The following is a 25,946-nucleotide window of genomic DNA, read 5'->3' on the forward strand; positions in this document are numbered from 1 at the left end:
AATAATCCAGAGCAATACTAGCTGCCCATCCCAGCATTTCAGACTTAATAGAACACCATAAGGTGTTGTGCAGTGGGTGCCTGAGCTGGGAAGTGCATTTTAACGCTTTTTGAAAATGCAGGCTTCAAACACTGCTGTGTTATAAGTATTGTGGATTTCACCTTGACAGTACTTTTCTTTGTTGATGCAATCTGTGTCCCTGCTCTCATTAACATTGTCAAGTTGTGTAGGTCTAGGCCCCTGTCCTGTGCACCACCTTACTAACAAAAGCATGCATAAGTCTGTTACTAAAGCTGCGTGTGATTAAATGCTTGTAAGGTTGGGATTGTTAGTGTGTTGGGAATACACATGAGGTTGAGAGGACAAGGGAGAGGTGCTTACAGTTGTAGCTGTAATGTTAGACGTTCCAATAAGAGCCTTTGCTGGTGTCTTCCACCTGTAGTATATAACTCTGAAGGCCCTCTTGCTTCTGTGCCGCCTTCTATCAAGATGACTTGAGAAATTCTACAATTTCTCATCCCCAAGCTACTTTACAGCCATGGAGAGCAGTACAGCAGTGCCATTCAGTCCTGACCATGGTTTGTCTTCCTCTAAGTCTGTCCTGGTCATGTCCCATGAACAGTTTGCCAACATTTGGTTGTTGGTCAGCCCCTAAATCTGACTGACCTTGGTTGAATTTGCATTATTTTCTGGGGCATCCTGTCTTTTTTGTCTTCTACAACAGTGTCCTTGTTTGTAATCTCTTGATGGGAGCCTAGTCTGTCCCCTGACTTCATAGCCTACTTTCTACTTAATTATCTTAAAATCATTCCCCTTTGCACCTGATGTTTTCTGAAGAGCTCTCATCTCTACTGCTTCCAGCCTTCCAGGATCTGTCTATAATGCAGCTGCTTCCAGACCTTAGGATCTGTAAAGCCGTGGGAGGTATGAAAGCATGTCTCTTCCACCAACAGGAGTTGGTCCACTAAGAGAGACTTCATGCACGTGTGTGTGTGTGCGCGCGCGCTGGTACCAATATGGCTACAACCCTGGCAGCCTTAATATAGTCAGTTAAAATAAAGAAACATTAAAGTGGCTGTTCAGAATACAGCTGAATACGAGTAAAAATCAGCATTTGGAAATTCAAGCTCTGTACAAATGCCAGTGTGATAAAATAACAGTTTACAAGGCTTCAGTCTAAAATTAAAATTAAAAATTCTTTTGAAGTGCAGAGCAGTGTTCCCTCTAGTCTTTTTCATGCATGTGCAGACTTTTTCCACCCATGTGTGGAATAATTTTTTATATGTACTGGAGCACGTGTGACTGCACTATCAGTAGAAACCAAAAAGCTAGCTGTGTGTACTCTGCTAATCAGCTAGGTGGCATTTGAATTTCTCCTTACGGGCTACACAAATGGACAACAGGGAACAGTATCTGTAAAGAACCATAGGGTCCTTTTTCTCCACCATCTTTAGCAAATTGAGAGTCAACATGACTGTCTCAGTCCCAAGGCCAAATTGAGAATCTCTGGGCAGCCACATCTATTTTGCCTTAATTTTCACTGGAGTATTTAAAATGTACAGTGTAGCTGCTACGTTCAGTTAGGTAGTAGCTGAATGATTTAGTAGTTTGTGTGATGATGGAGCCTCTCAACTTGCAGCTTTGTGGAAGTTGTCACAGTTTTGGGGATAAACCCTGTATTAAATTGCTTGAGACAGCAGTCTGTCTGGTTCTATCCACAGACTTCACGTAGCGTCCAAGGGACCTGTTTCACTCCTTCAAGGTGAAGAATCCTGCAGGATGACTGAAGGAGTCACAAGGGATAAAAATACATTAAAAGAACATTAAGGCTACAGCAGAAAACAAAAGCCAAAGGAATTCTCAGTTAGGAATTAAATGAACTGTATCTCCAGCGGCTCCTCGGCTCCACAGGGAGTGCTAAGGAAGGAGTGGAAGATGCCCTGTTGTGCACAGAGATATGGGAGAAATAGTAGATCTCACTTTTACCTGTACATTGCCTTGCTTTTGTTGGGTTTCCCCACAGCACTTGGGATCATCTTAGCAGCCCTTTCCTGTGTCAAGTTTTCACTGCCTCTTCTAAAAAGGAAAACATTCTGTTCAGTGTGCAAACGTATTGTACTTCAGATGGTGTCACATACTGCTGGCATGTTGTTCTTTGAGCAGCAGCATGTCATAACTGGGTCAACAGCTGTGTAAAAACACCTGAGAGCCAATGTGGACACATCCTGTTATTGAACATGTTTGCAAACAATTTTTTAAGGTTTTGTGCAAACTGCATCTGCAGTTTGTGCGTTGTATCGGAATGTAATGGATAGTCCAATGGTGATAGAGAGGAGACTGTGTAGAAGTAATATTAAGGCTCCTGGGAGGAATTTATTAAATGGTGATAAAGCATAACACACTTGTGTATGGTGTGTGTGCATGCTCCCCTTCCTGCTACTGAGCTCAGGCAGTGTGCTCTATTTTCTGTACCCACACTCACTACTTTTGTGTAGTTAGAGGGCTCCCACATTATGGTACCAGGACAACACACTTGCAGTAATATAGATGAGAATTTATCACTGGATTAACGGTTACCTCTCAAATTACTACTTTGAGATTCTATAACGAACCTCAGTGGAATGAAAACAATTCCAAAATACAGACCAGCACGCAATGGCGAAGCGTCCCCTTTCACTCGTGAATGCCTTCAAATAGAGTGAGCTTCTGCAGAGCTGCACTGCAAAGGTCTAGACCAGGAGTGTCCAACCCGCGGGCCGCATGCGGCCCTGGACAGCTAGTAATGCGGCACCACAAGATTGTAAACTTTTAACATTATTATGTGATTTATCTACATTAACTATATTATATATTTTATATGTAGCCCAAGACAATTCCTCTTCACTCAATGTGGCCCAGGCAAGCCAAAAGGTTGGACACCCATGATCTAGACCCTGTGGACACCCTGTCTGGCTTGCACTTCATTGTAGGTGAATTGGAAATGCCTGTGGTCGTTGTACCATGGTACCAGACCTCATTAAGCTTTATCATGAGAACAGAAAGGCCTCATTTCTTCTTGCAGAACATGTCCAACCAGAGTCCTTTCTCTCTTTCAGGCAAATCAGAACTATTCACTGTTCCATCTTCTCCCTCTCAGGGCTCCAATTGTTTTATTATGTTCTATAATAAATAAAGCTGCTCCATTTTTCAGTAGGTTCAGCTAAAACATGAAATAGTGCACTTGGTTCAAGTTAATCTGGTGCTGTTTTTATTTGTATACTGAGGTATCTCAAAGCCAGAAGTAGGAGCCAAAGTTATGAAATAACTGTGTGGGATTTTTAGAAGCCAGAGCCAGTCTTAAAAATCCTGCATCTGTTTGAAAAGCCTCTTTACACTTGTTAAAAGAAGGACCCAAAACAAATGTATCTCAAGGAGATTGGAGAGGGTTGGAATTTTTTCTTTTTTCCAGTTTGTATAAGGTTGGCCTCACTGTTTCCAGGACTGCAGTCATTTGATCAGTTTCCTGCTGTTTGTCTGGGTCTTCAATACAGGCACATAAGAGGAGAGGGACTTTTTTTTTAATTATTAACTGTGAAAAGCAGACTGTTACAATGATATACAGTTAATGCTGATTATATGCTATAGATGTTGCATGGCTCTTAAGCAAAACTTAAATTTATAGATAATCTAAGCATGGAGATGCACAGAAACATTTTTTGAGCTGTGTACCTATAGACATTTTTTTTAACATTAGTGTCAGTAAAATTTTGAAGTCTGCAGCTATTTTAAAATGGATAGTACCCTCTCTTCCATAGCCTCTGTTTGCCAGAAATTGGAAACAGCTAAAAGAGGATGGAAAATTTGATTTCTGTTCTGTTCATTCCCTCGGGGGCACCTGGCCTTGGCCACTTTCAGAAGACAGAACACCTCCTAGATGGACCTTTGGTCTATCCCATAAGGCTCTTCTTATAATCCAAAGAGTACTTGTTGTAGGCCTTAGTACCACATTCTGATTCATGTTGGCATGCACTTATGTGAAATCCCATGGAACTCGTGGGCTGTGCCTACACTAGCTCCTTACTTTGAAGGGAGCATGGTAAGTAGGGTGGCGGGAAATTATTAATGAAGTGCTGTGGTGCATATGCAGCACTCCATTAAGCTAATTCTCCCCTGTGGCAACTTCGAAGTACCGGTGGGTTAGTCATGGCTACACGCAAGCCAGCACTTCAAAGTTTAACACTTCGAAGTGGCTGCAAGGGAGAATTAGCTTAATGATGTGCTGCATATGTACGGCAGCACTTCATTAATAATCTCCCACCACCATGCTTACCACGCCCCCTTCGAAGTAGGGAGCTAGTGTAGACTCAGACATGGGGTCTCCATATAGATGCAGGGATCTGATTGCAGGGTTTGGGACCTTAGGCTTCATGAGATGATCTGGCTGTAGTAGTATCGTAAGTGACCCCATGATAACATATAGATGTCACTGAAATTTATTGTAGCATCTTTATTTCCTAACATAACCAAAGACTGCAAATTGATTGATTGGAAAGGTATAACAAGTGGGGTCTGTTTTGGGACTGGTTCTGTTCAATATCTTCATCAATGATTTAGATATTGGCATAGAAAGTACGCTTATTAAGTTTGCAGATGATACCCAGCTAGGAGGGGTTGCAACTGGTTTGGGGGATAGGGCAAAATTCAAAATGATCTGGACAAATTGGAGAAATGGTCTGAGGTAAATTAAGATGATGTTTAATAAAGACAAATGCAAAGTGCTCCACTTAGGAAGGAACAGTCTGTTTCACACATACAGAATGGGAAGCGACTGTCTAGGAAGGAGTGTGGCAGAATGGGATCTAGGTGTTATAATGGACCACAAGTTAGATATGAGTCAACAGTGTGACGCTGTTGCAAAAAAAGCGAACATGATTCTGGGATGCATTAACAGGTGTGTTGTGAACAAGACACAAGAAGTCATTCTTTCACTCTACTCTGTGCTGTTTAGGCCTCAGTTGGAGTATTGTGTCCCATTCTTGGCACCGCATTTCAAGAAAGATGTGGAGAAATTGGAAAGGGTCTAGAGAACATAACCTATGAAGAAAGGCTGAAAGAATTGGGCTTGTTTAGTTTGGAAAAAAGAAGATTGAGGGGGGACAGGATAGCAGTTTTCAGTTATCTAAAAGGATGTCATGAGGAGGAGGGAGAAAACTTGTTCTTCTTGGCCTCTGAGGTTAGAACAAGAAGCAATGGGCTTAAACTGCAGCGAGGGAGGTTTAGGTTGGACATTAGGAAAAAGTTCCTAGCTGTCAGGGTGGTCAAACACTGGAATAAATTGCCGAGGGAGGTTGTGGAATCTCTATCTCTGGAGTTATTTAAGAACAGGTTAGATAAATGTCTATCAGTGATGATCTAGACAGTACTTGGTCCTGCCATGAGGGCAGTGGGCTGGACTCAATGACCTGTTGAGGTCCCTTTCAGTCTTAACTTTCTACAATTGTAGGAAGGTGACAGAAAAGCCCTCTTTCCATGCTGTCCATCTCAGGTGCTGTCCCCCTCTGTCCAGCTGTTAGCCTTTTTGAGTGTTGCAACATTAGTGCGTGAAGAGGGAATGATATAGGTGACCTCCTAAATTAAGAGTACAGGAGTAATCAATAAACAGAGCTCCCAATCTCAACTCCTTTGGACCTGCAGATGGAATGATGTTTGTGAGCTGTGAAGTCTGGTCTTGAATGGATATGCTAGCCTGTGGAGATGAATCCAGGTGGGTTTGAATCCCAGTTGTCCCAAGTTCTGAGTGACACACAAGCTTTGGAGTTCCTTGTAATGCTTTATTTTAGTGTGGGAGCAGATAGGAGCATCTGCCTTTATCCCTGCAGAAGAGTCCTAAGAAATGGATGGTTAAACCAAACCTCTCAAGAAAAGGAATACAAACATAAGCTCTCTTTCAATCCTTGCTGGTAAAATAATCTGTCTGATCTGGGTTGGGTTTTGACCCCTTCTCTCCTTTGTTCACTCCAAAATACCTTTTGTCAGTCCTTTCCCACAGGAAAATGACTGGAATCAAGTTCTCTATTCCTTATATTGGCACTGCTGAGAGGTAGGGGGCATGGTCCTGTCACAGGTTAAGAACAGTTCTTGCTTAAAATCTTAAACTCCCCCCACAAATTATTTAAACTGGAAAAGTGTGTGCAAATGTTGGGGAATAGTTCCTACAGCTGTGCTTTAATCTTCACATTTCTGCCTGAAGTTTTTCTCATTAACATCTTTGCATGGGCAATTGCTGTGTGAGGAGTCTCCAGGAGATTGCACAGTGCAATAGGCTGGTGGGATCGAGTACTACATTCAAGGAGTGTGGGGGAGCATTAAGTAAGACGGATAATTTTGGATTCTTCAGGAGACAAGATTTTTACTGCTGACTCGCTCTTGCTTTAACAGCTTTCTTGTCCTTTTTCCCTGACCCTGACTTAGTGCTGTTTGTCTGAGAAGATACTCTACTTGTCTTTAGTGAATTATAAAACTTGTTTCACTGCAGTGGGTCTTCATTTTTTCCTTCTTTCAGCAGCAGATTTATTGTTTTGAATGGAAAAAATTCACTTAGATTTAACTCACCCTTTCAGAGACTGAAACCACTTACACCAGTGTGGGTGATGGAGAGTAAAGTGCTCCTGTTATGGTGATGGTAATGTTTTGGGTGGGTCAGATTGTGCTAATTAAAACTGGCATTCTTTGTGCTGTTTGAAAATGTCCTTTTGCTTTCCCATGTAAAGTCAGTGGAAGTGTGTGTCTCTCCATCTCTGTCCCCAGAGGCAAAACAAGTCTGTAAAATTTAAGAAACTGTTCAGTTGAATGTGTGCAAAATCTCTGGAATGTTACACTTTGCATTGTAAATTCTGGCCGTTTTCTGTTCTGTCACTTGATGGATTAAAAGACTTTGTGGAAAAAAATTACATCTTAGCCTTAATACTATAGCAATGTGTTTAAGACACTGGGAAGTCTTAACTGACATTCTGTAAGGAGTAACAATGTATATTTGAACCAAATTCTTTGTTATATGGCTAAATAAAAGTTCCCAGCTTGGCTTTTGGTTGGCTTGGTTATTTCTTCCATAGTTATGTGTCTAGCTCAGAAGAGTTGACTTACTCTTTACTAAATTCTCATCTCTTTTTAAACACTATTACAGTGGCTCCCAAACTTTTTGGCATCATGCCCCGCTTTTGATTTTTGAGAAACCATCATTCAGCCCCTCCCCCCTTAACAAACAATTCGATTTGTAATTTCAAATAAACACAACAATTGATATAAAATGTTATTTAAAATTAAAAATAAGCACAACTAGTTTTTCTTGGCCCCTTGTGGGTGCCTGGTGCAGCCCCAGTTGGCCAGCTGCCTGAGCCCCGCACTTCCAGAGCCACCTACCTGAGCTGCCCAAGCCCCACTCTGCTGGGGCTAGCTACACACCTGCTAGCCCGAGCCCTGTGCCGCCGGGGCCAGCTGCTCTCCTATCCGCCTGCCACTGGGGCCAGCCGCCTGCTCGCTCACCAGGGTCAGCTGCCTGAGCCCCATTCTGCGGGGCTAACCATCCTCCCGCTAGCTGCCTGAGCCCAGTGCTGCAAGGGCCAGCTGCCTGCCTGAGTCCCCTAAGTCCTGCAAGCCAGTCACCTGAGCTGTGCACCCCCCCGCCTCCCAAGCCAGGTACCTCCAGCCCTCCATCTAACCCCATCGTCCTTCTCCCACCCCCCAAACCCACACTCACTTACCTTTTCAGGAGGCAGCTAGTTCCACGTGGGTCTTTGCTGGCTGCCTGCTTTTTATAGGAGCTGCTCCAGGTCACCCACATAAAAAGGCAGGGGCTGAGAACCAGAAGCAAAGGCTGGCTCTTTCTTTGGATGGGGGAACTATGGGCGGGGCAAGGGGGGCTGGTTCACCTCATGCCCCCCTGGAATTTCTTCATGCCCCTGCAGGAGGGCACATCCCCCCCATTTGGGAAACTGTGATCTATTAGCATTCACTAAGGCACCTTCTGATTCTTGTGTGTTGGGGACAGCTGTGTATATGTGCAGGTGAAGATGATTATTCATTCCTCATTTGAAAATACATTGTGTCTGTTTGGTAAACACATTTGGTAGTGTTCTGCTGTAATATGAGGTGTGGCTGTCTGTGCATGTGAGAGCTTCTTGCATTGTTTGTAACAAGCCAGAGATAGTAATCTTCAGATATTTGTTTGTAAAAGAAAATCTCAAATGAAATCAATCAGACAAATGCAGACTTTCAGGGAGTTTCAAAATGGTTGCTTAGTAATAGTCCCTTGTTGAATAAGTCCAAATCTAATGCATTCTCCTCCCCCATCACCACAACCCAATGAATCATCTGTTAACTTGCTTGCTGTTAAAGTCCCTGATTCTAATTTAATCTTGGAGATTTGACAGTTTTAAATACCTACTAGTGCTATGTGACTCTTGAATAGCTATTTCAATAGCTTATTGTTTCAGCTTTTGCCCGCCTGAGACAAAGGGTCTTCGAGAACTGGGACATCTATCCCAAGAGAGAGCTCCCTGTATACCGTGCAGTGGTTGTTCCAGCGCTACTATATGCACATGAAACCTGGACAACATACAAGCGTCCTTTGAAGGCACTTGAACAATATCACCAACACTGCCTCAGGAGAATCCTAAATATCTTTTGGGAGGATAGGGACACAAACACTAGCGTCCTGGAAGAGCTGAACGTGACCAGCATTGAAGCCATTATCATTCATCAACAACTTAGTTGTACTGGTCACGTGGTTCGGATGTCTGATCAGCGCCTCCAAAACAGATTCTGTTTTCCGAGTTGGAAGAAGGACAGAGGAGCATTGGGGGCTAGCGGAAGCAATATAAGGACATGCTAAAGGCACACGTGGAAAAGTGCAGCTTTGATGTCGACACTTGGGAGAACCTTGCCCAAGACTGTCCTCGGTGGAGAATGGTAATCCGTAAGGGAGTGGTGCTATTTGAGAGGTCCTGTGGCAGTGTAGATGAGAGGTGTATAAGAAGAAAAGAGCATCAAAAACTGCCCCAGGCCCCTGCAACAGCTACCAACACCTGCCCCTTCTGTGATAAGATCTGCAGCTCCAGAATTGGGCTGATCAGCCATCAACGGACTTACAATTAGGAGGGTGGCATGAAGACATCCTACTTGTTATTGAGTGTCTGCCAAGAAGAAGAACAAAAAGTTTCAGTCTTCACAAAATTTTTCAACAGGCTAGCAGCATTATGGGTGAATATGGCACTGAAATATGCAGAGAGTCACTGGAGTGTCTTTGCTTTGAATTCAGGGCATCTTTTCCAGAATTTTGCTTAGCTGATTCCCAATCAACTCCCCCCTCCCCCCCAAAAAAAAAAACCTGTTCACAGACCCCCACTGAAGCCAATTCTGGTCACACAAAGGTGCCACAACACAGATTTTTCAGACGCAAGTTAACATTATTGGAAGATATTTTGTTTAAAAATAATTGATTGTAACTTTACAATTTATTTAAAACATACTTTCTATTATTTTTATTTTTTCATGGTCCTCCTGCAATACCTCATGGGTCCACGGACCCCAGGTTGGGAACCACTGCTCTAACACATACCCTCTCATGTACTCTTGTATTTCCCCATCACAATTCCTTGATCTTGAAACAGGAGAGTTTGGGATAGTCTTTTAGGACTGATTTAACAACATGTCAGATTCTGATTTTCTACCCATCTAACTTTTATAGTACTTCAGAGCTTTTTGTAAGGCTTAATGTTTCAGAGAAGTTTGGACTCCATCTGCTCAACTGAAAAACTGACTTAAAGCAACAATGAGAGGTCCAGGCACTCATTAGAGATCACTGAGGTACTAGTCCTGCAAAGTGCTGTGCGTCAGTTGGGAGTTCTTTACCTTTTGTGGGTGTGCTGGAGCCTCCCCTTTCGTGTTGAGTTGGTGGATGGGTTCCCATCACAGCATGTCCTAGAGGTGATGCTGTGACTCCCTATTTTATTTCGTTTCACTTCTCCTTGTGTTTCTTTTAATGTGATTTGTTTTCTTTTCCTCTGACCGCTGCTTCTGGTTTCCTATGTATTGGCCTAGAGCCCCAGTGAGGTGGTGCTATAATAATCAAGGGCATGTAGCACCTCACAGTGTCTTGCTGTAGTGACTCATTCTACACTTGAGCCTCAGGCTCTAGTGGTTCCTGGGACTCAGCTGTTTTCTGTAATCACTGGGCTCCAGAACCTCCCTTCACTTTGTGGTGAGGGTCCTGTGGGGATCAGTTGTGAGTGACCCATTGGGGGAGTGGTAAGTAAAGCAGTGTTAAGGTGTGGTCTGGATTCTAAGTAATCTGGGCACAGATAAAACAATGTGTGCTTTAATTTTCCTCATTGTGAATGCATGCCTTTAGCAGCAAAGAATGTTTGCCAAAGTTACAGGATGGGGGACTGTTCTGGGAAATGGTGACTGAAAATGATTGGAGGGTCATGTTGGGTAATATGCTACACTTGACCTCCCTGAGGGACACTGGACAAAAGGGGGAATCATAATCCTAAAAGGGGATCATACATATGAGAAGAGAGCTTGGTTTACTTCTGTATTTGATGCTATCTACCACTGTTGTACTTCTGTTCAATTCTGGTGTCTGCATAGTCCAGGAAAGATGCTGATACTTTGGAGAGGGTTCAGAGGAGAGCCACACAAGTGATCAGATAGCACGCCTTACAGTGTGGTGCTCAAAGAGCTTGATTTATTTAGCTTAACAGCAGTCTAAGTATGTACAAGGGAAACAAATATGTAACAATGGGTTCTTTAGTCAGGGAGGCTCAACATGATCCTATGACTGGAAGCTGAAGGTAGGCAAATGTAGACTGGAAATATGAGTCTTGCTTTTAATAGTGAGGGTGTTGGAACCAACGTACCAAGGAAATTGTTGTGGATTCTCCATCAATGATCATTTTTAGTTCAAGCTTTGGATGTTTTTCCAAAGACCTGCTCTAGGAATGATTTTGGGGGCAGTTCTCTGGCCTGTGCTATGCATGGTCAGACTAGAGGATTCCTTCTGGCCTTGGAAGCTGTGAAATGCCATAGATGAACAGTAAGTTTTCAATGAGTAACACAGTCAGAGCTATTTCTGTTCAGTTAAGGTACATTGATGCAGACTAGTAACCAGATTCCATTATTTTTTAATTTGAGATCTTAACTGTCTTGGCAGTTAAGAGCTGGTGGGATGGGAGGGCTATCTCTGGCATTACAGTGTAATTTACTATGGAGATGAATAAATCCAAGGACATGTTTAATCTAGTAAATCCTTAGTTGTATTTTGTTTACTGGGAAACTTCATAACTGCAGGGTGGCTGATGCTAGACACAAATTGACTTGAAGTTTGTGTGGAGAGATTTTGTTCTAGTTCTGACTTTTCCTAGTCCTCTGAAATGGAGATGTCCTTGACCTGCGCTGAGTCACTCTTTTGCCGCCTGTTTCTGTTTATCCCTATTCTAGTCTGTGGTAACACCCAGTTATTGCATAATCACTTTCCTTGTGCTGTGATTGGCTCAGAGCATGTTTTGAAGTTACATTGAATGTGAATTTGGGCTTTTTGTTTAAAAGAGATTTCTTGCCTTCCCTAGCAAAACTGTGACCCACCTGTTGAAAGTCCTTCCAAATGTCTTAACATTAATTCTAAACTGTGCCTTATCTGACTGCACGTAGGGACTGTTGATGTTTTATTTAAAAATAAATAATTGGCGGAAAAAACTTTGCAAAACCCTGCTTAAAATAACAAGTGGCTTCAGGACCTCAGCTGTGGAAGAGAAGAGCATTCACTGCAGCACTTGCAAAGATCCAAACCCTAGGAGCTCCATGTGATGAACAAGCAATAGGAGAACAGAACTATACCCTGTCCTCATCTGGGTTATTTAACATCAAAAAGGTTTTCCACTTGCTTAAAGTTTGATGATTCCACTGGGTAACTTGTGTGAGTCTATGAAACTTCATCATTCTTGGTTTAATTCACTGAGTGCTGTGATTGCTTGAAACTGTAAAAGCATTGTTTCTTGCAAGGTGGTACTCACGTACCTTTAACAGAGCTACAAGCCATAGACTATGAAGTATATAGTCTCTAGCTCTGAGAAGCATCTGGCCTCACTCATAATGTCACATCAAGGTACATGTTTATAGGGAAGAGGGGCACCCACCTTTCTACTTCAGAGAGCAGTTGGTAGTTGCTGACAGCTATAAGAATGGAAAAGTCTGCTCTAAAGACACGTACAGCCCTTATAATGTTTGGTCAGGCTATACAGAAAGCAAAGGATCACAAGAAAACAGATCAGAGAAATGGCCCGTTCCACCATTGGTGGCAATCTTGATCATCTTGGGTCAGCCCTGCGACTTTTTATATTGTCTAATAAGATGCTATATCATGTTTGAAATGTTTTTGTTTTGGAGGGGAGCCTCCTCCATGTATCTCTGCTTTGACACTGAAGCACTGTATCTGAAAAAATAAAATGGAAATGGGGAGGTTCATGTATTAGGTAAATGGTGCTATATCTCCCACAGATGCTATATCTCCATGTCTCTCCACCCACACACACTCTTAATAGCGTCAAGGCTATTTGGGAGTATTTATGAATGGATTATGGGGTGGGGTTGCAGGTGACAGCAGAGGTGATCAGGAGATCCTTCCAGTCTGCTAAACCAAACCATGGACTGAGCACCTAAAATAAAGTGGCACAAAACCCTAATAGTGTCCACATTGTTGGCATGGGGGTTAGTTTTTAGAATGTTGCTTTTAAATTGCTTTGTTAGTGCTGTGCACATAAGAAAACGAACTTTCATGCACAACTCGTTCTATTGCCAGGTTAGCTGGTCTTTAGTGGTGTTCCACAAGCAAAAACTTCTTAAAATTTAAGACACGCCCCCCATCCCTCCTGCCCACACACAGAGTACAGCAGGAAGAAAAATTAATATCAAACTATTTAAAATTCAGCCAAGATTTGTTGTATTTAAGTACTTTATTTCCCCACTCTTGTTTGACCGTCTCAGATGGCATCAAGTATCCAGTGGCTGGGAGAGTCAGTTCTGTGCTTTATCAACACTAATTTCTCATAACATGCTTCTAGGTTAAAATAATCTCCTGCCATGTCTCATCCACAGTAGATGATGGAAGACTTCAACCAAGGGTAAGGTTCAGCACAACAGTGTACGCCTTCAACCCCATCTGCCGTTTTCCTTGTGTCTGCTTTAACCCTTGTCCCATCTGACTACGTCTTAATAGACTTGTCTGGCACTTGCTGCAAATGTTACGAAGGCCCTGTCCACCTTTATCATCTATTTTGGGCCTATGCTATCAGTCCAGCTTTCTGGCTTGGCATGCAGTGTCCAAGCTAGGCCATACGTCTTGTCTTCTCATTACTTACATGTGCTATGACTTATTCTGCCTTTGAAAATGTGACTGCAACAAATCTTAATTTGTGTGAAATTTGGATAGCTTTCCAATAAATCTAAATTAATAACTCAAAGCAGTTACACACAAATGTAGCAAAGCTTATGGTTGGCCATCTTTTAGCTAATAAGGAAGGTAATGTGAAAGCTCTGAAACTACAAGATCCCTAGCATTGACCTTTTGAGTTATATAAGGATCCTTTAAAAAACAGAAGTGAAGAGAATGCGGGGCTTCTGGGCTTCAGTCTTCCATCAGAGCAATCCGTGATGGGGAGAGATTTCTAAGTCAGGGATCACCTGAAGATGATAAATCTGGTTCTGGAAAGAGTGTAGCATACACGCAGCCATTGTTACTGCTCCTGTGGATGATAAAACGGCCTTTGAGTAAGTGGAAATATGAGCATCCAGAGGAAAGGATCCTAAAATGCATTGAAACAAATAGTCCAGTGACAGCTGACCACTGCCCTTTGCCTTCTGGGTATAGAGAATCTTTAGAGCTTCGAATGGGAAGTAGAGGAGACCATGGCGTGGATACAGAGCAAACGAGCTGCTCCCAGTTTGTAGAAGACACTTTCACCTTTGCTGAATCATTGAGAGACCTCAAAGCAGTGATACAGCCCCTAGTCACAAATGAATGCAGAGAAGAATAAAAGTGTCTTTAAAAATATCAGTGTATAAAGATAGCAGGCACTCTTAAGCTGTCTGTTTTGTAGCAGTTGATATGTACCACTGCAAACCAGGAAATTAGATGAAAAGAAGACTGGATTGGGGGAAGGGGAAAATATGAACACTCCCTTTGCTATTCTGTACCAAATTAAGAAGAAACCAGTGGCCTGAAATTCAGGATTGGAAAGGTGTTCATTGCCCTATAGAGAAATGAACCAGTGAGTTAATGCAAGATAGGGTGAGAAGATGAGAATATACTTGATGACCTGCAAGTCCAAGTACACAGGCTGTAAAATCACATGAGTTAAAACTAACCTTGACACAATGCCAACTCAAATAATCCCTTCCAACTGACCTAGTCACACTGAGGCATATGGCAGAGACTTGCAAAGCTAGGTGCCTAAATTTGTTTAAGCACCTGAGTGAAAGTAGCATGAAGTGCTGAATATCTTTAGCTTCTACTTGTACTTAGTTGCTTGGCTGTAAAACGTTGGCTATTGTGAAGTGAACTTTGAAGGTCAAATATGGGTCTGTTGGATGAATTTAGTATGTGGAGGCTCTCAACTGAGAATACTCAGTTCCCATCTAGTGGTGGTCAGCAGGAGAGAATGTTGAGATGAAGCCTGAGCAGTGTGGGTGGGAGGGCTGTCTGTGACTTAATAAGTACCCAAATCACGTAGTGTCTCATAGATCAAGACTCACACTAGCTGGAAGTGAACAGGAAGTTGTGCAGTCTGTGAGACGTGTACGATGCAAGAAACACTGAGTTAAGGAGGTGACATCTGACATTACTTGAATTTTCTTTGTGATCTTCCACGGTAGCCACAAAGTGCTTTTAGATTTGGTCTAGGAGCAACTAAGGAATGGATGATGGTAACTTAGTCTGCATCTAGAAGGAAAAATTAGACACTTCAGCAGGTAAGTATGAATGAAGGTGGTGGCTGAGAGGAACAATTCATGGACTTCTTCGCCAATTAGGTGGCTCCTTCATTGCTAGGATACAAGCAGGGACTCTTAGATTGTGAACTTTGAAAGAAGAGAAATTGCTGCCAGTAACCCACTGGCACGATACCTAAAGAGAGAGACTGGCTCTGAATAAATGTATGTTTAGAAAAATGTGGCTAGTTGTCTGTAGCAGTAGACACTATACTGGCTACTGCTTCAGAACTTATCATGGTCTCAGGTGATACCTTTTGAAGATACCTAGCTTCTATAGTCAGTACAACAGAACATGTGAAACGTTCTACACAATGCAAACTGCTTGATACATTTTTAGCCATGATTTCTCTTGCTCCGCAGCTCCATATGGCTTATTCATCACTCCTTCACTTACATAGTCTCTGCTTGGTCGCACCCTTTCCTTACTTGTAAAATTGGGCATTTCTCCCTCACTTTCTGGTAGTAACATTTGCAGTGCACATCCTGAAAAAAGTTACTGGTGGCAGCTTATTGGGCGCAGACAGACGCTTTATTAGGTCATAATTTGATGGTAACTACTATAATTATAGACTAAATAGTTATTTCTCCCTTTGTAAACTAAATTGTCCCATGTTATTTAACAAGGGTAACTCAGATGGTACCAATGCTTGGAATGGCACAGGAACTCTAATTACCAGCTTCTCTGCACTTAGTGGGTTAAGAGCATGATAGTAACTATGTATTGTAGATTACATGGTTATTTGTGCACTGTGTAAGATGTTATTTTTAGAAGACTGGATACTTAGTTCATGCAGGTTTCATTGGTTTGAATGCAAAATCTAGCAAAAGATGTAGTTTGTACATCACTAATATTTATGCTTGCTCCACAAATAAATTCAATGTAGTAGTAATACTTAGTGCATGTAATTAGTATGTCCAAATTTGCTATAGTTTTTTGCCACTAAAAATGAACCATCGCATTTTGCAATATACTTCTGCCTTGCATTAACGCTCTAAAGAGAACATTTGCATCCTGTTTCTGACTGCATGGGATTTTTAATTTTCCTCAACAAAAGGTAGCGCTAGGTTTTGAAGTAACCTCCCTTATCAGCTTTAGAAATTACTAAAACCTTCATTAATAGATTAGACTTTACTATAACCAAGCAGTCCATTTCTAATAGATGGCACAAATCAGTGAGAAGTGAGCTGTAGTTTCTAGTTCTCTGATATTGCATGTCTGATGTTGCATAGGAGCGTAATTGATTCTGTTGTTAATAGGATTAAAGTGATATAAATTAAGATGATATTGTCTATTTAAACATTAGCAAGATGAGGTGAGTAAGGCAGTATCAGTTATTGAACTAGAGAACTTTTGTTCCAATGTAGGATATTTGAAATAGATATAATACTAGGTAAGATTACTTTGCCCATTGTGTGTGTCTAATATCCTCAGACCAACATGGCTACAACACCCTTGTACATTTAGTTAAACATGGACTGTCTTAAAGTGTTCAGTCTGCTGATAAGGCATTAATAGCTGTGGGAAATGTTAAAAATTCAACTTTTTACATGATGCATCAATGATGAAAATTGTTAGTTTCATTTTCTTGTTGGGTTTCATTTTCAGGATCTCTATTCTGTAATGTCTGGATTGCAAAAGCAGGGGAACATATGTCTTAAAAACTGCCTGTATTATAAATATTTCCAGGATTTTTAAATTGATTGGTCCAGATTTCATATTTTTTTAATTGAAATCCAAATCCCTGGGCTCTAAGTAGTTGCTGTTGTCCTTGTTACTTTCCAGAAGAAGTGCATAGTAAGGAATTAGGTTCTAAGTGTGCTAACAAGGTGTCATGGCCATATAACTAAAGTTCACAAGAGTATATTAGCTGGGCATTAGAGTGGATCAAATTGGGACAGCAAATGCATCAACAAACGCAATATAATGGTTATAAACTTCACTACAGATCGCTACAAACAGAGCTGGATGACGTGCATATTTTAGCATACTCTTCCTTGCAAGGTCTAAGGTCATATGGAGATGCTTTATATCAAAGTTGTAGGCAACATTTTATCTCAAGTAGCAAGCACAGGAGAAAGAAAGAAGAGATATGAAATAGGGGCAAAAGCTTAGTTGTGCAGTGCAAATGTTAAATAAGTGTGTGTGTGTGGGTATTTGTAGGCACTCAGTGCTGCAGTTTTCGTAGATGACTTTCATTCAAATATACTGAATGTCCTAAGTGCAGCAAGTCTCTTGCTTATTAGGCTTCTGATCGATTCTCAGAGGAATTCAGCTATCTCTGGGGGGTGGGGATTTGGTGTTCAAAGGCCTGTGAACTGGAGTGTGAGCAGCAGTCTCTCTAGAGGATAGAGCCAGGGGATTGGAACTCTTGGTTTTCTTCTTTGCTCTTGTGCTAACTCACTGACCTGGGAGAGAACCACTTAGCAGCCTCTTCCTCATTTTACCACTCTTGCAGGTGTGAGGTTACAATAGTCTAAGTATTGCTTTGAAAATATAAACACTTAGGTGTTAAGAATTCTCCATGGAACTTGTGTGTGTCTGTGTATTTTATAAATATAATAAGTAACTAAAGAGTTAAATACAATGGGCCAAATTGGGCTATTATGTACATATTTGATGTTCAGCCTCTTTGATATCAATGGAATTGGGTACCTACGTCTGAAGATAGAATTTGCTTTGCTTAATGTGTCATTTAGACCAAATGAATTCATGACCTGTGCCTTCAGCAGGGTGGTATCAGTGTCTAACCTAAAAGACTACTGCTTCACATTTAAAAAAGATCTGCTACTTACTATCGCTTTGCAGTCCCTTAGTTACATTTGAACTTTTTGGGCTTTCTGATGAGATTTCAATAGGCCTCTGTTGTAAACATAACATAAATTAATGAATGATCTCTTACTACCTAGTGTGACTAAATTCACATCCATCTCTAGGACAATAGACTGAAGGGCTGAAGTTACTGGCAGATGTTTGCGAGGAACCTCTGTCAAAAGCTAGTTTGCTTTAGTTTCTATTGTATTGTTTCATTGAAAACAGTAAATTCTTCACACAGGTTGAACCTCTCTAATCTGGAATACTCTTGTACAGCAATATCTGTAATGTGGCATGATTTTAGTTCGCTAGATGACCACTTGTGGGGGTGGCCAAGTTTCCCATAGTCCCATAAAGCTTATTTACAGCCAACTGACCCAGTTCTCTGTTCTGTGCTGTTGTTTAGTTCTAATTTACTCCTGAATGTCTTCTAACACCCCAGTAAGCAGTGGAAGTATTGAAAATGCTGCTAGACTATATTAACCTCCCATGGGTTGGCAAATTCTCTCATCCAGCAACGGTCAGGTCCCAAGAGTGCTGGATTAGAGGGTTCAGCCTGTGGTAGTTCAGTGTATTTTTGCAGCAGATAGTTGTATAGTGTTGTCTTAATAGGACTTGATTCTAGTTAAGTGTTTCAAAATGGTCTCTGTACAGTGACTCAGAATAGATGGGCATGGATTGGGTTCGAGGAAGTCATTACTGTGTGACTTTTTTTTTGCAGCGTTTTTTTACTAACTGAACAAAATTCTCCTGATCATGAGATTCCTCAGTTACCCTCAATTTCACACCATTTTTAACAATGCATCTGCCTTCTTATGTCTAAAAAATCCTTTTTTCTTTGTCAAATAATTCTTAAATTGCATTTGACTTTTCTCCTCAAGTTTTAAGTACCATCTGCTTGCACTCTCACACCTGATCCTCAGTTTTAAATTGCACCTATATAATCTAGACTGACATTCTCCTGGGGGCAGGGACCTTGCCTTTCTGTGTACCTATCAAGTGCCATGGAAGTGTGCTGTGCTGTATGGAGTTGCAGGAATTTATCGTTAGCAATTACTTAATTTTGGTACAGGTGTAAATGCGTCAGCATAGGGATTGAAAATCCTATTCTCCCCAAAGAAGTGACTGTTTTTAGGGTGGGCACTTCAGGCTGAGTAGTACCACGTCTGCTTTAATGCCTTGAGGAATGCAGGCGTGGCAGTTCCTAGTTACACCATTTGAGCGCTGTTGTCTCATTGCCCACCCCCCAACCCTTCTGCAGTATGTGAAAGTCTGAGTGGAAGAGGGCCAAGGAATGGCTGAAAGACCAGGGTTGCATGTAGTATGGCAAAGAAGTCCAAAAGAAGCAAGACTGGGCAGACCAGAATGGTACATCAGAACTCCAAAGGACTAACATTGTTCCTGGGAGCTAACCAGAAGGGAAGTAGTGGTGTTGCATCTAGTCCACTGGGCAGGACCTAGTTCTCATGCAGGTACAGCCAGAAAGGAAACAGCTGGTGGAGGATGAGCTTTCAGGCCCAGATTGTAGGGGAGGACCCAACATCTTGCTTCTAGGACTTCAAGGCTCAATTTATGGGGAGGTCTGATGAGCAGGAGACACTGGACAGATATGGGCCCAACTAGTGGGGATCTGGAGTGTCCAGGTGTAGTGGACGGCTGACCAGTAGAGGAAAACTGGAGGCTAGAGCCTGTGAGCTCAGTCAGGAAAGATCTGAGGCCAGTCCCACTCTGGGGATGGACAGTGTGAACGTGACAGACCATCTGGGGAAGGGCAGCTTAGCTCTAAACTAGACTAATGGAAGGAGCTCAGGGGGAGGAGCACATCAGTTAGACTTAAAACTGCTTTGTTGTTTCCCTTGTTCTTGGGAGATACGCCAGAGAACTGCAAGCACACGCATTGCTTTCTGTCTCTGCAGGCGTTAATAACTGACTTGTGGTGGAGTGGTGAGAGGATTCGGGGTGTTTTGGCCTGAGCAATAGCCTGAGTTCTTGGACTTGGACTAGTAAACATTGGATAGGTTTTTCAAGCTCTGCTGATGCATGCAAGTATTGGAATAAGAGTTATTATGGGAACACCAGATAGAATGGAAAGGATCTTTTTTTGGCACACCACCACCTTTCCTACAAAAACATGCCTTGGTCAGAACCTTTGGGTATGTTCTTAGCATGTTATCAAACACCAACAAAATATCAGGCATAATCCAAGGATGTAGAGAGATACATTTGAGCATTCCAAGGATAGAGCTGTTGAAAGGACAGTGAGGATGCTGTGAAGAAGTGGCTTCACTTCTGTTGAGGGTATGGCAGAGGTGTGGTATCTACCTGGTTCTGTCTGGAACATGTACAAGAGCGGTAACTGATCATATCTGTGAAATATCTGTAACAGATTGTAGGAAGAGAGAGTGCTTGGCAATTATCAAATATTGGTATTGGAGGGTAAGAATTTCAGGGTTGATGCCTGGATGTTTGACACCATGATATTCGTTAGGAATGCTGCAAACACCCTGATTTTTCCTGTGTTGGCTGTTCCCTGACTCCTAACACCAGGCAGGTAAGCCTTTTTCCAGAGAGATGCAGAACAATGAGATTATTGTCATTCTCTTTTTCTTATGAATACATCTTTATTAATTGCTTCACCACATTGATGGAATGTCCTTAAATTTGTTTTGGGAATTAAACAGTTAAATAGCGTTGGAGGAAATGAGCTCTCATGAATGAAGACAAAGTTTGGCAAGGTGCCAGAATCTGCTGGGGGGAGGGGAGGCAGCTTAACTGACTTTTTTATACCACAAACGACTTTAAAAAATTAAGAGATAATTCCATGTCCTGAGGTTACAAACCGGCTGCAACTGGTTTTTTTTCCCCTGCCCCCGCTAGGCATTATGGGTAAAAGTAAGCATCCCCCTTTTCTTTTGTTTAATATAACAGTACAGCGCATGATTGGCAGGGAAGTGCCCGTTTTGAGACAGGGTTTCTGCAGGTCCCTAGAGGGGGATGGCACGCGGGGCCGCCCATGTTCTACGGAGAGGGCTTCTCATAAAAAAATCTCTTTCCTTCCCTCCCCCTCTCACTCTGTCTTCTCTTCTTTCTCTCTCTTCCCCCCTTCTTTTCTCTCTCTAATTTTCTTGACAACTAAAGGAGGCAGCAGGATATTGTACCTGTAAGTATTCTTTAGACTGTCCTTTTTAACGGAGAAAAGGCTCTTTATGGATTATCATGCCTGTTTGTTTTCTCTCCTTTAACGTGAGTTGGAAGGTTAAATGTAATGTTTTTACATTATATTTAAAGAGAGAACTGCACTGTTGCTTGTGTTTGCTGTTGGAATGCTTCCTTCCCCTACCTCCCAAAAAACCTCGCCTCTCTTGTTCATGGAGCGGTGTTCTTGTGGAATTACTAAATATGACTCTCCATGATCTAAAGCTGCAAGGGAAGGCTTATTTTGGGTATATAAAAAAATTTCTTTTGTCTGTAGTGCTGATGGCTTGATGTAATAGCTCCCCCCCCCTTTTCATGTCAGCTCCAACCCCTCTCTGTGAATGGAGTCAACCAGCTGACGAGGGTTAGTGCTGGCACAGTGCCAGGGGCTGAGTGTCTGTGTGTGTGTGTGTGCGTGTAAGTATATACGGAGCACAAAGGGAAGGCCTGCAGTCTAGGAAATCACAGGCTATTATATAAGGCAGCCTGCGTCATCTCTGCTTGCTCAGGCTGACGGATGGGGAGCAGAGCTGGAGGAGGATTGTGAAGAGGAAAACTCCCCTTTTGCCCCCTCTTTATTTTTAAATGGCCGATTCAGTAAGGGAGGGTAATGTTTGCAGTCTTGCAGGACCGATTTCCCCAAACATTCAATTAGTGCCACATTCCTTGGGAGGAAGAAGGTGATTCCCTGCCTCCCCATACTTTTTGGAAAGAGGGGAAGTGGCTTAGATTCTTGTCTCCCCACATTTTAAATGATTGGGGAGCGTGTGTGGAGTACCCTGCTATATCTAACAGCTGTAGTTTAGGTCCCTGTGTTAATACAAAATTGGTTTCAACAACTTAGCTTTTCAGGAAGAAAACCTGAAAAAGACGTGAGTGCCCAGTACTAGAACAAACACTGTGCTTTGCTCCATTTAGTCCTCTTTCTTGGTGGAGTCTGACAGTGTAGTAGAAATACTTTTTTAGGCCATCTGCTACATGCAGTTGGGTTTTACTCTACAAAAGTCAAACGCATGGTAGCAAAATTATAGAGTGTTCTGAGCTCCCACACATCTGGGCAGTTGCAGTTTTGGGTTCTGTTTCAGGTGCTGGTGTGTTTCATTAGCTGTTAACTGCTGTAAGGTTTGTATACTCCATTGCAGTTATGGGCATTTTGTTCTGTGAGACAGTGAATTGACTTGGAAGTCATAATTTTATCTGAGTGACCACAGTATTTTGTGTTCATTATTTTTATTTGCTTCCTAGATGCATTGTATGACACAGACCCTGCATTTGTGTTGGAGAAATGAGAATTAAGTATACACATTAATGAACAGAGCTGTCGTAATGTTACCGTTTCCTTTATGTGAGTACCTGATCATTTAGCCCACAGATTTGTATGGGAAAACCATGGAACTGTTAGTGAGTTTGCACTGAAATGACTGTAAGAATTTATGGTCTGCTGCAGTCTAGTGACAGCTCCCTGATTCTGTTGAAAAGGACCATTATGGTTTGTCTCTTAAGTGTTGTCTATTTCTTTACTCTTGCAAAATCAGAATCAGGTGTAAAATACCTAGTTTAAATCCCTAATTTATGAATGTCTCTTTTCAGCATTTGGCATATTTAAGAATATTTCTTTGATTGCAGTTTTTCCCTTGTCAAGGAGGGTTTAGGATGGTGTCTTTCCTTAAAGATGCATTTTCTGTTTCTGTGAACCTACATGATAGGCCTACTTTTTCTCCTCAGGCGCACAAAATTGTCCCCATTCACAAATACTCAATCACACCCTAGTAGCTCTTTGCAAGTTATACACAAGCATGAACTGAATGTAATATTCCTTGACAACTTAGAACATGAAGCATCAGGATTCGTAGAGCAATGTGCTTTTTATTTGTTAGTGTTTGGTATCCGTGTTCTTGCAAATCTTTTCTGACTGCATAGCTGTTAAGTCATAATTACCTTTTTAGGTTGTTATCCTTTTTATAGTATTGTATGGAAATGCTCATCTTGGGAGCCAGCCATTTTGTGTGTGCTGTGTTGAAATGCATTTTACGACATAGATGTTGGTATGGTTTGTATTCAGCATAGGTGGAAGTTAAGAAATTATAGCATTGCGTGTGTCGGGCTCTTTTGAGCCATTAGACAAATGATTTCATCGCATGGTGCTGGTTAGCTGCCCTGGCAGCTTTAGAATGAGCAGCCAAAATCTGTGTAAAATCCTTAGTTTGCATATAGGCTTGCTTTTTATTTAAGCGTTAAACTGAATCTTTAAATTCAGACATACCAACGTGGCTCTTGAGCAGAAAGAGCGGAGAGTCTGGAAGGTAAGCAGGACCTTCGCTTTGTTAGAGCGTGCAAAGATTTTTACTGCGAATAAGCAATAGATGCTTGATTTAATATTTTCCTTTGTCCAAAAGAAGTGTTGATTTTTAAATAAGCTAATTAGGATTTAGCCAGATTTCGGTTTTTGATGCTCTAGATACCAAAATGGTGGCCATTGGCTTATTGGAGCAGTGACTCTATTTAAAATCAGTTGGCTTCATAGAAGTAAGCCTTCACCATTTTTTAATTTAAAACTACATGCAACGTGCATTGAAGGGGCTAGGTTCGAGGCCTACTTCTAGTTTTCTTGTTGTGCAAATGTGATGAATAATGTGGTGGTGTTTAGGTATTTCTTTCAACTGGACCAACACATAGCTTCATACTTTCAGTCCAAGAAGCTGCTAGTTAAGTGTCAAATTTTGTATAGATCCAAGTTGGCTGTTTTCTGTCCCCAAACCTTGTCAATCATTCGTTTTAGAAATCCATCTTATTTACTTTCTTGAATTAATGCAACGTCAGTGATTCTTGAGTTCTACCTGAAAAATCTTTTTTACAGGTTTTGTGTGTTGCTTCTGCTTCTGTCTTTCTCTGGTCTCTAAGGTTTTATACATTAGCTGGGGAGTTCCTGCTGGTAAGGTCCTGTATACTTCAGCAAGAGGTCTAGTGTAAGGTGCGCTGCAGTGTAAAAGTGGAAATGGAAAGGCATTGTTACAGGATTGCAAGTTCTTCTGTCTGTGGGTGGGAGTGAAAGTTCTCTGTGAGAATAATGCCCTGCTATTTTTTTTTTTTTGAGTGATTTCATTAGTTTGATTCTGTGTTCTAAGGAGCATGGCTCTGATGCACTAAAGCAGGTAGACAAATCATTTGGTTTGAGTTGCCTGGAAAGGTTGAAATTTGAGGTGTATGGGTGAGCAATCCAGCCTCTGCCTGATGTGGGAAATTATTTACTTTAAATTTCAGTCACTCTGAGTGTGGTGTGCATAAAGGCTGATTTTGGCTAACTAGAAACTACCAGGTTATATTTTCCCTTGTGGCTTGGTTACCCTGTTTGCTGTGCCCTGTGGATTGGGTAGCTTCTCTTCATTGGTTCTGTTTTTCACAGGTTGGAGGGAGTTGTCTCATTGTTTCCTTGGGTTGTCTAAGCAGTGACTGTCAGTTTGTCATGCACAGTAAACTTTTTTTCATATCCAGCAGGGACCAAGAGGTTGCCAGTTTATTCAAATATTCTGCGTAATAGAGAGGTATACTTAGCAATGTATATCACCGAAGGAAAAACAAGATCAGATATTAAGAAACACACAAAAATGTGTGCAGATTACTTTATTTACTGACAGTAGTATTATATTGTATTTGCTGTATTTACTTTCACTATACTGTTCCTATGGAAAATGTAATTAAAATTTCCTTTTGATTTAAAATGCTGGTTTTGAGAGTTCTGGATAATAGAATGCTGGATATGAAAGTGTTTCCTGTAGTTGTATTTATTTGCCTTCCCCTCAGAAGAAGAGAACACAAGCTAATTTTCTGAGCCTTAAGGAGGCTTCTGGATGTCCTTCATTTATTGCAGATGGCAGTCTAGTTCTGGTCTTGGTTCTCTCTGTTGGTGGCAATGGTAACTGTCTTACCACAGCTTCCTATTCTGAGCAGTTGTCACAGCGCACCTTCAAAGGACTGTACAGACTTAATCCCCTTCCAGGTATTACTTTTTTAGCTCAGTCCTTTCCTTTACTGTAGTTCATTCAGAATCTTTTCTAAAATCTTTGTCTCCTGAGGGATCTTGTTTTACAAATGTAATTATACAACAGAATCTCAATGGCTGCCATACATCTGTGTTTAGAGCAGCGTGGCTATAACAAGGAGCAACTGATGGGATCTGAGGTTACTGGCCTTCAGGACAAGTGACCTTTGAATCTGCACGTGTCAGGAATCTGTTCCCTTGCTATTGAGATGCAACTACCTCCTTATGTAGGTGGAGTATAGCATATCCTTTCTCATAGGATTGTGTGAAGTTTGGTGAAGAGCACCAGGGCAGCCTCTCCCTCCCAGCCACGAACTGGAGTCAAAGTTAATTGGTTTCCTATAGGAAAAAGGGGAGAGGTACTAGATGAGTGAGATGCCTCTTAGAAATGTTCTATGCCATGAAAGGTGCAAAGAGAGCTCCTACAGAGAGGAGTGGAGAAGATTGGCAGAAGTGTTTAGACAAACAGAGAGATGGAAGTCGATTGAGGCAAAATTGAGAGTCCGGGGGAAGCAAATCCATGGAGAGTCTGCAAAGAGAGAGGGCAGTTGGGAGCTGGATCTGGAAATGCCAGGGGAGCTGTTTGAGATGGAGGTGGATGTGCTGTCACTTCCTTGCGTGTTTAAGCTGGTGTCTAGTAACAACTTGCAATTCAATTGCTTTGTCCTCAGGACCCAGGTTCCCTAATGTGCAAGTTTTGTGAGAAGGGAAGGAAAGAGTAACTGGAGCAGAATCAGGGTCTGTAGAAAGACAGATGAAGTGTGAATGGTAACAAGGTTGCAGGTAGTTGAAACAAGCAATGGTCTCTGCTAGATCTCCCTTACAGCAGGTTGATTATTCTTCCTCTAAAGCATTGGAAGGCAGCGTTGGTCCTGC

At 41.8% G+C, this 25,946-nt stretch overlaps 1 protein-coding gene across 4 annotated transcripts in view; it reads left to right on the forward strand.

Annotated features, from left to right (window-relative positions):
* GATAD2B (GATA zinc finger domain containing 2B) overlaps positions 1–25,946 on the forward strand; it is a 77,011-nt gene that overhangs the window by 4,975 nt on the left and 46,090 nt on the right. Inside the window, exons 1-2 of one of the 4 annotated variants that reach the window (XM_074980730.1) lie at positions 20,963–20,996; positions 22,277–22,376. The exons of 1 other annotated variant lie outside the window; for it this stretch is intronic. In XM_074980730.1, coding sequence (XP_074836831.1) covers positions 22,375–22,376 — 2 coding nt within the window. In that variant the 5' untranslated portion in view covers positions 20,963–20,996; positions 22,277–22,374. Of the gene's footprint in view, positions 1–13,097; positions 13,158–20,962; positions 20,997–22,276; positions 22,377–25,946 lie in introns of those variants that run through there. 2 more of the 4 variants (XM_074980729.1, XM_074980732.1) reach the window with 2 other exon arrangements.

The sequence above is a fragment of the Carettochelys insculpta genome, chromosome 30, assembly GCF_033958435.1.
Source record: "Carettochelys insculpta isolate YL-2023 chromosome 30, ASM3395843v1, whole genome shotgun sequence".
Lineage (NCBI taxonomy): Eukaryota > Metazoa > Chordata > Testudines > Carettochelyidae > Carettochelys > Carettochelys insculpta.